Source organism: Ricinus communis, chromosome 3 (genome assembly GCF_019578655.1).
Source record: "Ricinus communis isolate WT05 ecotype wild-type chromosome 3, ASM1957865v1, whole genome shotgun sequence".
NCBI classification, from domain to species: Eukaryota; Viridiplantae; Streptophyta; class Magnoliopsida; order Malpighiales; family Euphorbiaceae; genus Ricinus; species Ricinus communis.
In genome coordinates this window covers 27,967,885-27,979,364 of record NC_063258.1, presented here as the reverse complement: position 1 = coordinate 27,979,364, position 11,480 = coordinate 27,967,885, and the positions used below count along the sequence as shown (strand labels likewise).

Genomic DNA, 11,480 nt, shown 5'->3' with positions numbered 1-11,480 from the left:
TCCTCAAAATATCAAATCTTTAAAGATTTAATGTCAACTTTACACTTTATATTAAAAAATATTAGGAAAATGATTCTTTGTTATTTATTCTTTTCAAAATTAGAACAGAGCAAAGCCTTATAAGATTTGAACATAGAAGTAGGTTATCATAATACCACGTAGCCATCAATTTAATGTATATTCCCAGAATTGATAATTTAGGATACAATGAAACATGAGGAAATTATTATCAGCATTAAAATCTGCATATGTTTACATCTTTTCTTTCTCTTAATTACTATATAGTATCTATATTTGAATTTTTTTTTTAGTAATACTCTAAAATCAATTAAAAAAAATATCATTTTTACTGTGTAAATTTTTTTAAAAAAATATTATTTTTTAATTTTTTTTTCAAAAATATAATGTAGTTGTGATTTATTTTTCTTTGGTTGTTTTTTATTTTTTTTTATCAAAAGATAACAAAATAAAAATCAATACTGTATTTTTTAAAAATTTAAAATTTATATTTTTATATTCTTACATAGTAAAAATAAAAAAATAAAAAGAAAAACATGGATACTTTTATAATTTTTCTTTTATATTTAAGTTGTTCCAGGATAAAGTGCCAAAATCAAAGGTTGAAGCCCAATCCATTATAGAACTCGAACCTTGAATTGATGATGGGCTTTGTCTAGTCCATAGGCCTAGCCTATATATTTTTGAACCCGGTGCAGCTAGGGTTTTTATGCTTCATCATCTCTAAATCTAAGTCTCTTTCCGCAGCTCCTCTCTACTCATCGCGCAGGTCGCTCTTTCTTGTCTCTGGTTTCTGATTTCTGGTTTTCGGTGTGAATTAGCAAAAGCTTATAAATGAATTTGATTATGAATGCTAATAATAAAATTGGATTCTGAGTGCAGGTAGGTAGGTAAGTGAGTCAAAATGGTAGAGAAGACAAAAGGAAGAAAAGAGGAGGTGGTCACCAGAGAGTACACCATTAACCTCCACAAGCGCTTACATGGCTGGTATTTGCTCTTCCTCCCGTTCTTTTTTCTTTTCTTTTTTTTTTATTTTGTGTGGTGATTTCTGTTTTTGCTTTTATTAAGTTGTTTGATTTAGAGATGGATTGGTCTATTTTAGTTATTTGGGCTTAGGTATTCAACTGGAAATGTTAATTATAATGTAATTGATGTATCCATTGGTGTTCGGTCTTTTATTTGTTAGTGAATAAGGTATTGTAAATATTATGCTCAAGTTAACACATTTCTCTATCGGAGGAAATAAGGGTGGGCTTTGTCTTGTTTATGAATAAGGTATGACATTAAGGGAGATCTGATTTGTTTAGCAGTCCTGATTTTGAGATATGATTTATCTTATGTCTTGCTTCGCATGTGCTCTTGATTGGATGCACAATTTGTCTTGAATAAGTTTTGGAGATGTAATTGGCTTTTTTATTTTTTGTTGCTTTAAGAAGTCTGTTTATGTGGCTGTACTCTAGTGTTGAGTGTAGGTGTTAATTTTTCTGGTACTCGTTATTCATGATTTTGTTATGATATTACTTTCCCCTTGATGGTATGTGCTTTCGTTATCAAATGCAATGGGGAATTGCATATGTACAAATGTTTGAGATTTACATTACATCATATGCTCATTCACAACTTGTTATTGTGTAAAATTATTTTGGAAACAGCACCTTCAAGAAGAAGGCTCCCAAGGCCATAAAGGAGATCAGGAAGTTTGCTCAGAAAGCTATGGGAACAAAGGATGTGAGAGTGGATGTTAAGCTTAATAAGCAAATATGGAGCAGGGGTATCCGCAGTGTCCCTAGGAGGATCAGGGTTCGTATTGCTCGCAGGAGGAATGACGATGAAGAAGCAAAGGAAGAGCTTTACTCTCTTGTTACTGTTGCTGAAATCCCACCAGAAGGATTGAAAGGCATGGGTACCAAGATCATTGAAGATGAAGACTAAAATCCAATTTGTGTTTTTGATGGCTCCAATCATAGGCTAGATTAAAATTGAAGCTTTTGCAAATGTTGAGTTCTTGCAGACACTTCACTTTTATTATTTAGATGGCTTATCTTGCTGTTGTTAAGATTTTTGGGCGTTTACCATTTTGGTTTATCAATCCTAAACTTATCCGTTTGTGACATAGTATGTTTCAAGCCTAAAGCAGTCGACACGTGTTTTATAAGTCTGCTGTAGCATTCTTGTCAGTTTCAAGAAATCCATCTCACATCTCTTAGTCGCCATTTTGGGTGCATTTCTCTCGTGGTGTCAGTTTTTCCCAAAGCGCATAGGGCATACATATTCATGTAGCAATGTAATGTGTTCTGAAGCTTTCTTAGTTGATCAATATAGTATATTTACTCTGGGACGAAGAGTAGAGAATAGATATTACCATATGAAAGATTACCAATTTTGATGTAGCAAAAACAGAGAGAAAAAGCTTAGACTTGAGTGCCAGCAATAACTTGTAGTAATTTACTAATGGAGGTACAAAGAGAAAGCACCAAGTGCATCTGATCAGCACGTGGCAACTTCATGCCCGGGTCATCTGTTTGTGCAGAGCACATTTGAGCTGTTTCGTTCTGTGATGCTTTTTCCTTAAATCAGTGATCCAAGCAATCTCCTTTTTGCGTCCTGCCACTGCTTGAAAATCACTCTGTGAGATAGTGACGAGCCAACCAGGAACGAAGATTTAGGTCAAACAGAAAGTTAGCTGGCCTTAAAAGCATACATGTAGCCTCTAAGTTTGCGAACTTCTTCTGATGACTCGATAAGTAAATGGTCAACATAAAGGGAAAGGCCAGCTCCACTGCAATTTCAGAAAACAAGAATATCCATTCTAAGTAAAACTAATGAAATAATTAGTCACACAGCTTGTAGGAACCAGAGACAAGTACCACCTACCTAAGAGGTCCAAACGGAAGCCAGAGAACATCCCATCGAAATCTTGACATCCTACAACACAAATATAAAATTATACATGTAACATAGCAAGCTACAATAGACTTCTTTCAGGTTTCCAGCTCCTGTTATGAGACAATTAGTGCTCCTCTTGGGCAATATAGTGATATCCAGCGGTTATTTCAATTCTATTTTAGACTGATGAGCCTAGGAACTCCACCAAAATAGTTCAACAGAAGCAAAACTTACCCAATCAAAATTCGTATTTCTTTCATTTTTCCTTGTAAAATCCCAAATGTTGAACATAAACAACGTCATTTTCTAGACAATTTAGTTCTTCATTAACTCAACACAAAAATTTTAGATATAATAAATGCGCCAAGAAGAAATGTAAAGAAGTCCCATGTACCTGAGCATGTAATATAACCAGAAAACTGCCAACGCAAGCCCAGCAAAGCATGAATACCAAATCAACGGCCGGTATTGCTTTGAATTATGCAGCAGCCCCATGATGGCCATTGAGCATGCTAAAACAGCTACCCAATCTATTAAAAAACCTTAAGAATTAGTAACAGAATTGCATCTTAAATTTTAGCAACCCAATCCATTAAACACGAGGTGGAAAATATCTCCATTTGCACAGTAATCAATATGGAATTCACAATTTTAAACAAGGAGCAACACATATACAAGTAATCGACATAATGACAAGTCAGATGCAATTTTATCAGTAATTCGGCATTTATAAAAAAAAAAAAAATAGAAACAGATTTCGAATATTTAGAACGATTGAACAAGCATCTTCATTGCAATCAGTCAAAGCAAATCTAAATTATTCATTTTTCTCATTCATTTAACTGCCACTCAGGTCAAAACACTATAATCTAAAACATCTCAAGAGAATGACTGACAAAGGAAACTGAGAAAGAAGCTTCGAATGATTCCTTACTAAAGCATATTAGTGACCTAAAATTACATATTGCGGCGGTAGAAGACGGAAATTATGGAAGACAAATAGAAAATAAAATATCAAAAACTAGTGTTAAAAAAGAAAATAATGCATATTAATTAGGGGAAAGAAAAGGAAGAGTGACAAAACCTGCAGATATAACCATCCAAGAACTCATATCCTCCATGAAGTAAGCATGATACCTCTGTTATAAAATCAAAGCCAAATGCAAACCCTATTTGCTCAACATCAAATTTAGACATAAAATAAATTAAAAGCAAACAAAGAATTATTGATTTTGTTTACCAATTCCCATGGAGAAGTTGCTTGCTGGTAGATTGAGTACACTTGAAACGCAGCGTAGCAGAAGAGAAGTCCAGCAAACACTCTCTATCAAAATAAATAATTAAATAAATTAATTAAAACTGATATGGAAAAGATTATCATAAAGAATTAGAACTGAAATTAGTAACCCACCCTCCATAAAAGTGATTGTTGAGCTTGCGTTCTTTCAAGAGATCGAACCAATTCCTCTTGCTCTGTGTGTTTCAAGTTTATATAAAAGTTACAAACCAATTAAATTAAATTTAAAGAAAAAAGATTGGAAAAGAATCAATAAATAAATTGTCAGTTAATTTCCTCGGCAAGACCTTGGGTGTCCATGGGACGAGAATCATCAAGCGACGGATCTTCCCAAGTTGGTAGAGATGAATTCTCGTCTCGAGATTTTCTCCAATTTCTCGCCAGCTTCTTCATCGCTATCGTCCCTCTCTTCTCTCAAACTACGTGTTTGGGGCTTCAAAAAGAATAAACAAAAAAGTTAATACTTCAAATTTCAAAATCGAACAGTTTTTCTTCTTTTTTTTTTTTTTTTTAATTTCTCTTACAGATCAAATAATCTTCAAAGGCTATTTTTATACAATTATTTATCATATCTATATATATTTATATTAATTTTTTTAGATGTAGAATTTTTAATAATATATTTAATATTTAATATATAAATTTTTTAACATTTATACTTATTTTTGACACATTAAATTTTATAATTAAATTTTAATTTTAATTTTATAAATATTTTTATTAATTTATTAATTCATAAATTACATTTCTAATTAAATATTAATTTTAATTCTAAAAATATGATATTAATTATATTTTAGTATTACATTAATTAATAAATAGTTTCACAATTAAATAATGATATTTATTTTATCCTAAGAGGTTTAGATAATAATTTTAATTTTAAAAATAAAATTTAAAATTAAAGAGTTAAAAATATTTAACAAATAGTTAGTTAATTATTATTTTTTAAAATTTTATAAATTAATATTAAATATTAAAAATTTATTAAATTATATCTATCAATTTAATTTTATAATTAAAATAATAATAATAGTCATGCAATAAATAAATAAATAACTAGTATTATTTATCTTGATATTTGTTCTCATTTCAAATATAATTAAGTCATGTTTAATAAGTTATATTTACAATTTATATATTTGATTTTAAATTAAATAGTTAAAATCTTATTAAAAATTTAAATTTAAAATTAGAGAAAATGAGTATTTTTTTATTAAATAGCAATAGCTAAGATTACAGAAAGATGACATTTTATATTGAATTTAAACATAAAAGGAGATTAATGATTAAATTAGTCCCAAGCGCTAAACAATCATTTTGGTACTCCTTTTTTCTTTATTCTCTTTTTCTATAAATTGAGTGCATGAGTGTTCGTATATAATTGTTGAATATTGAGAGAGGAAATTACTATTGATGAAATTCGATTTTATTTTGAAAATACTTAATTTGTAATAACTATAAAGGATAGCCTAACATTAAGTGTTATTAATTACCATTCAAATTTAGTAACTTAGCATTCCAATTCTAACAGAAAGTATATTTGGCAGTTGATATTGAATATGTCAAAGTTTAAATAGTCGTTTGATAGCGTTCTTAGAAAAACCGTTTTGGGGCAATCAGTTCCAAGCTCTACAGTTCTCTTCTCTGCTACAAAATCAGAGAAGACTGTCCTGGAGGACCAAACAAAACAAATATACGCTTTCAAGTCTTGGCCAATTTGGAAATATTTATCCAACTTCTTGATCTTAGACCACAATCTTCATAACTGGCACATAACCCAAAAATTGATTTACATTCAGAAGCCAACAAACTCACTAAGTGTGGTAATTTTAGAATTGTGAAATCAAATTAGGTCAAATACATTAGAGAGGAAACTTGAATAGAACAAACTCTGTTGAAATTCCAAAGGCAAAATAGTAATGCTAAGCTCACAAATCTGCTCTCCCCGGGTATCTGGGGAAGGGGATGACATCTCTTATATTGTCAATGCCAGTGGCAAACAGTATCATCCGTTCAAACCCTAAACCAAATCCGCAATGCTTTACAGTCCCATAGCGCCGCAGGTCGAGGTACCACTCGTATGGCTCAACAGGCAGCCCCATCTCAGCAATTCTTCAACACAAGAGCATTGTCCAAAAAGTTTAAATCAGAGGCACAAATTATAATTTATAACAAGAAGATAAATGCAGTATCTGCGAGTTTGCTAAATCATTCAACTACATCTCAATACCTTTGCTGAATAACCTCCAAGCGTTCCTCTCTTTGGCTTCCACCAATCAACTCTCCCACCTGAAATAAAAGACAGATGATAACTCGATTATATACAAGGCTGAAAGTAACAAGTAATCGAACTTTAAGAAAAGGAGAAAAAAAAAATTGGACACGGGATAGATCAATTGGAGATACAAAGGAAGTATACAGATACCTTTGGTACAAGGACATCCATGGCAGCAACTGTCTTTGAATCATCATTGAGCCTCATGTAAAATGCTTTGATCCCCTTTGGGTAATTGTACACGATGACAGGCTTCTTAAATAAAATCTCCGTCAAGTATCTGAATGCAAAGGAGAACCAAGATATTAGGATAAACACATTTTGAGCAGAAAGAACAGAGCAAGAAAGAGAGATAGGAGCACAGAAAGAGACCTCTCATGCTCGGATGCCAGGTCTATACCCCATTCCACACTGTTCTCAAACTTGTGACCACCTTTTACAGCTTCAATCAGTAGATCCACAGCTTCTGTGTAAGAAATCCTTTTGAAAGGAGTAGAAGCAACCATCTTTAGTCGCTCAATGCACCCTTTATCATAAAGTTTAGCCATAAGTTCCATATCATCAAGACATTTATCAAGTAGCCACTGACACATATACTTTACGTATGCCTCAGCACAGTTCATATCATCCTGCAAGAATTTTGCAACCTTTCAAAGCTGGAAACACAAAAACAATGATATGCACAGAAGACATGCACTAAATATACCTCAAGATCTCCAAATGCTATTTCGGGTTCAATCATCCAGAATTCTGCCAAATGCCTGGAAGTGTGCGAATTTTCAGCACGAAAAGTTGGTCCAAATGTATAGACACTGCTAAGAGCACAGACATATGTTTCAACTTGTAGTTGGCCAGAGACAGTCAAAAATGCTTGACGGGTAAAAAAATCTAGACCATAGTCAATCTTCCCATCTTTCTTTGGAAAGCCAGGTTTTAATTTAGCTCTTTCCTCCAGCTTTAAGAGATTCTCCTTTGCTTTTTTTAGTTCAGCCACTGAAGCACTTATATTATCCTTACTTGCTTTAGCAGATTTAAGCTGGCTGACAGCCTCTCCTTTCTCATTGACAACAAGCTTAGCTGCTTCTATGTCAGTCTCTGATGGAGGAGGATTTTGAATCAGGTCCTTCTCTATCTTTTCAATTTCACTAATCAAGGTAGTAACTTGAAACATTTCACCAGCGCCTTCACAGTCACTGGTCGTGATAATTGGAGTGTGAATATATAAAAAACCATACTCTTGAAAGAATGAGTGCGTGGCAAAAGCAAGTGCATTACGGATTCGAGCAACTGCAGAAATCTGGAAGCAAGCACAGGTATATCACCAAGTTAAATCAAAAGAAAATCAAGGAAAACGGTATAATATGTTAAAGGGCTTCCTCAAGGCAATCTATAATTGAGATTATCGCATAATTCCACATGATACAACTATAGATTCAAAATCCAGATATTTGTCACATTAAATTCAAAATAATCACTCAAAGCCAAGAATTCAATTTCTTGTAAAATCACGTCATTTATGGCATGATTTAATTTCTTTCAAAACGCCGTTTCTTTTTTGTCGATAGAATTGAATTCTAGCAACTGTGACCAAACAAGATAATTGACTTGATAGAATCCATTTGAACTGATTTCTAGCACTTTTAGACTCGCAAACACTCTTTTCTTCGAAACCAAAACTTTAACAGACTAGCAAATAAATAATTTTTTTTTTTTAAGAATCTGACATTATTACCGTGTTAGTTCTGGGTCTAAGATGGATATGGTCTCTTAAGAACTCAAGAGTAAGCTTGGTTTTAGGAATCGGATACTTAGCCGGGTCAACAGGTCCAACATGGATCACTTTTTCAACCCGCAGCTCAATCTTCTGTTTAGTTCCTTCAGGTGGCTCTTTAAGAACTCCTTCAACAGACACGCACGCCCCAGTATGCACCAAGGGGCTCAGATCCGCTACTTCCTTTTCCACAATGACCTGTAGGTTCGCCGGGCACGTCCCGTCGTTTAGCTCCAGAAACGCAAACGACCCTTTACCTTGCTCTCTCCCGGTTTTTACCCAACCTCCGACCCGTACTCGTTGCCCCTTGAGGCTGGCTCCACCGTCTGGGCGTGAGACGATGGATCGGATGGGGACCCGATCGGAGAACGGATGTTTGAGTGCAACGGCGTCGTTTTGGTCTCCCATTGGTGGCGCGAGAGAGAAACAGTGCGGTATGGAGGTGAAGTGAAAATGTATGGAGAATGGAGGCTTTTGATAAACCCTAAAATCTGCTGTGTGTTAGTTTGGAAAAGATAGTAGTACTTCTGTTCTCTAGCGTAGGATTGTCATGGTGAGACACGTGTTATAATATGGTGAAAAGTTGTAAGGTTGATGGAAGGAAACAATAACGGCAGTTCTAGGAGATTACAATTTATGATCAGTGGATTCTAACGCATGGTATCTTTGGATCTTTTCGTCCTGCCCGAATCTGATTTGTTCTCCAATTGAACTAATGAGTCATTGGATTTTAATTTCTTAATTTTATTTTGGCCAATGATCAGAGCCTCATTCCAACTTCTTCTTCTTTTTTAACACAACAGAACTTCGTTCCAACTCAAACGAATAGTTTACAAATTTTAGTTTTCTAGCATTATTTTTCTTGCTCAACCATAAGAATTGACCGGTAATTTCAATTCCCTAGCTTTCTTTTTCTTGCTCAACAAGGATAATTGATCGGTATAAATAGTGGACCATTAATATTTAATAAATTAATTTCGTTTTTATATTACATAATTAATACTTTTATTATTTTGTAGGTACTAATATTGAACAAATTTTCTTTGTAATTATAAAATATTAGAAAGAATATTCAGAAGCAATGTATTAGTTGTTTAGATATTATTGTCTTAAGAAGAAAAATTATTTTTAGAAAAAAAAAAAGAGTCAAAGGGAAAAAATTATCTATCTTTTGTATTTAGTTGCACAAAAATATTAAAGAAACAAGACCAAATTAATTAAATTCCATGTTCTTTACCATAGTGGAGATAAAAAAATCATCAATTAAATTTTTTATTTTCTTTATAAGGTGTAAAAGTATTTAATTGATTTTTACTTATGGAAGAAAAGGAATTTATCTTTCCTCTTGAATATTTTTAATAGCAAAACACAATTAAAACTAATTATTTTCATATTATTCTTTAAATATTGTCCATTCATATAAATATTAATTTTATTTTTTTAATATTTTTAATCGATCACCGTTATAAAAAATTTATCAAATAAGAAATTTAGAAAAATTATTAAAATATAAAAATAGTAATTTATTTTACACATTTCCCACTAAAGTAAAGTGAAAGTTATTTGTTTATATTAAAAGTTAGATTATGATTATTGCAAAATTATTTTTAGAGCATTGACTTTTGTATGCAGTCGTTGTTGAATTTTAATTAAGTGCTTAATTTCTATTATTATGTAATATATTTTTATATTTTATTATTTATTGTTTATTCATATTCAAATATATATAGGGTTTGATTTAAATATTTTTATATTATTTTTTTTATTTTCATTATTTTAAAACTTAATAAATTAAATTAAATTTAAAAACAATGTGGTACCTTAATATTTTTAGTGTTAAAATAATAATATTCAAATATTTTAGTTTCATATACTCGGATACTTACAATGAACAGCTCTCGGCTTCATTTGGTATCAGAGCCATTGGTGAAAGAGAAAGAGAATTGAATCAACATGGCTACAAGTTCTAAATTCACTGCCCAAACTTCTACTCTCTAACTCTCTCCATCATGTAGAAAAATTGAAGAAACTTCATCTTCCTCTCCGTCCATCTTTCAAGCATCAATGATACAACCGGTCCCATCTCCAAAACCTGAAAAGGGCCTTCCGGTACATGACTTTTCCCCCTCCGGACGCTATGTCTATCCTGCCAAGATCAATAGCCACTTTATTTGGGACATAGATCCTTCGAAATGTGACCCAGGAGGCAACTGTGCATAGGAACCAGGAGAACCATGTTTCCAAAAACCTGAACCTGAAAACCCCAGACTGATTCCAAAAGTATTCTACAGTTCTTCATGTTCATACAGGAAGCCCATACGCGATGATCAGGACCCGGATGATGCATCAAAAATAAGAACTCCTTTACCTATTTACGAAGAGGCACTAAAGATCTTACAAAAGGAGAGGCCATCTTAATACCAAAGTTTCTTCCCCATCCTATCGTGCAAACATACAAACTCTTGTGTCCACAGTCCTACCTGTCCAAAACTGTTTTATGCTTCAAGAAAATTAGAAAATATGAGATCTCAAGTCACCCCTTCAAAAGTAGCTCCTTCTGGGCAGATCGAGAAGCTCACTCAAGCAGAAGAAGTGCTAAACTGGCAAACTTCTAATGCTCTAGCCCAGAACACGTACCTAAAGAAGATCGATAGTAAGTTAGACCAGGCCTTACATTTCTCCCATAAGTTAGATTAGAAGTTGGACACCTTCTTTCAAGAAGTACTCCAACTGTATTCCTCTTTAACCTCCATATACCAAGCCTTTGATAGAGAGCTTCGAGTACCCCAACCGATTACACCAGCCTTCACCTAAAAAGAAAAGAAAATTACGAGACTCAAAAAGCAGATTGATCAAATTGAACATGACCTTAGAAAAGATCAGTCTTCTATGGTCCTTTCATTCACATCGGCAGCCTTTACATCTTCTGCAATAGCCCCCTCATATTACTATGCATTTCCTTTCTTTCCACAACCAGAGCAAGAAGAAACTCATTACCCACCTTTTGGTACTTTCTTACACCTCTATCCAAAAAGCTCCACACCTCAACAAAAGAAAACTTTACATCATCCAGTCTTGAAAGGCAATAAATTGCCAGATCAATCTCTAATCAGCCCTTATGATTCTGATTCTTCTTCAAACACCTCTAAAATGGCTGATATAACAGAAATACTCATGAACACCTCTACTACTGAACCCTTTCCATAAGTAGTAGAGCCTGAAGATGACAC

At 33.1% G+C, this 11,480-nt stretch overlaps 3 protein-coding genes across 4 annotated transcripts; 1 reads left to right on the top strand and 2 right to left on the bottom strand.

Moving 5' to 3' along the window:
• Nucleotides 1-630: 630 nt before the first annotated feature.
• Nucleotides 631-2,131, top strand: LOC8265102 (60S ribosomal protein L31). The gene is made up of 3 exons (XM_002514127.4): nucleotides 631-787; nucleotides 901-1,005; nucleotides 1,671-2,131. The coding sequence occupies exons 2-3, from the start codon at nucleotides 923-925 to the stop codon at nucleotides 1,948-1,950; spliced, it is 363 nt and encodes a 120-aa protein (XP_002514173.2). The 5' UTR covers nucleotides 631-787; nucleotides 901-922; the 3' UTR covers nucleotides 1,951-2,131.
• Nucleotides 2,132-2,363: 232 nt separating this feature from the next.
• LOC8265103 lies at nucleotides 2,364-4,696 on the bottom strand. 2 transcript variants are annotated; one of them, XM_015716296.3, is made up of 8 exons: nucleotides 4,489-4,696; nucleotides 4,316-4,377; nucleotides 4,145-4,228; nucleotides 3,989-4,043; nucleotides 3,299-3,434; nucleotides 2,893-2,943; nucleotides 2,720-2,797; nucleotides 2,364-2,628 (listed from the first exon to the last, which is right to left on the bottom strand). In XM_015716296.3, the coding sequence occupies exons 1-8, from the start codon at nucleotides 4,592-4,594 to the stop codon at nucleotides 2,592-2,594; spliced, it is 609 nt and encodes a 202-aa protein (XP_015571782.1). In that variant the 5' UTR covers nucleotides 4,595-4,696; the 3' UTR covers nucleotides 2,364-2,591. The 2 variants fall into 2 exon arrangements, with proteins under 2 accessions (XP_015571782.1, XP_002514174.1); XM_002514128.4 differs by having other exon boundaries at nucleotides 2,364-2,797; nucleotides 4,489-4,688.
• A 1,308-nt stretch (nucleotides 4,697-6,004) lies between these two features.
• Nucleotides 6,005-8,845, bottom strand: LOC8265104 (asparagine--tRNA ligase, cytoplasmic 1). Its single transcript, XM_002514129.4, has 6 exons — nucleotides 8,212-8,845; nucleotides 7,186-7,776; nucleotides 6,852-7,108; nucleotides 6,630-6,759; nucleotides 6,435-6,493; nucleotides 6,005-6,316 (listed from the first exon to the last, which is right to left on the bottom strand). The coding sequence occupies exons 1-6, from the start codon at nucleotides 8,656-8,658 to the stop codon at nucleotides 6,133-6,135; spliced, it is 1,668 nt and encodes a 555-aa protein (XP_002514175.2). The 5' UTR covers nucleotides 8,659-8,845; the 3' UTR covers nucleotides 6,005-6,132.
• Between the last annotated feature and the right edge of the window lie 2,635 nt (nucleotides 8,846-11,480).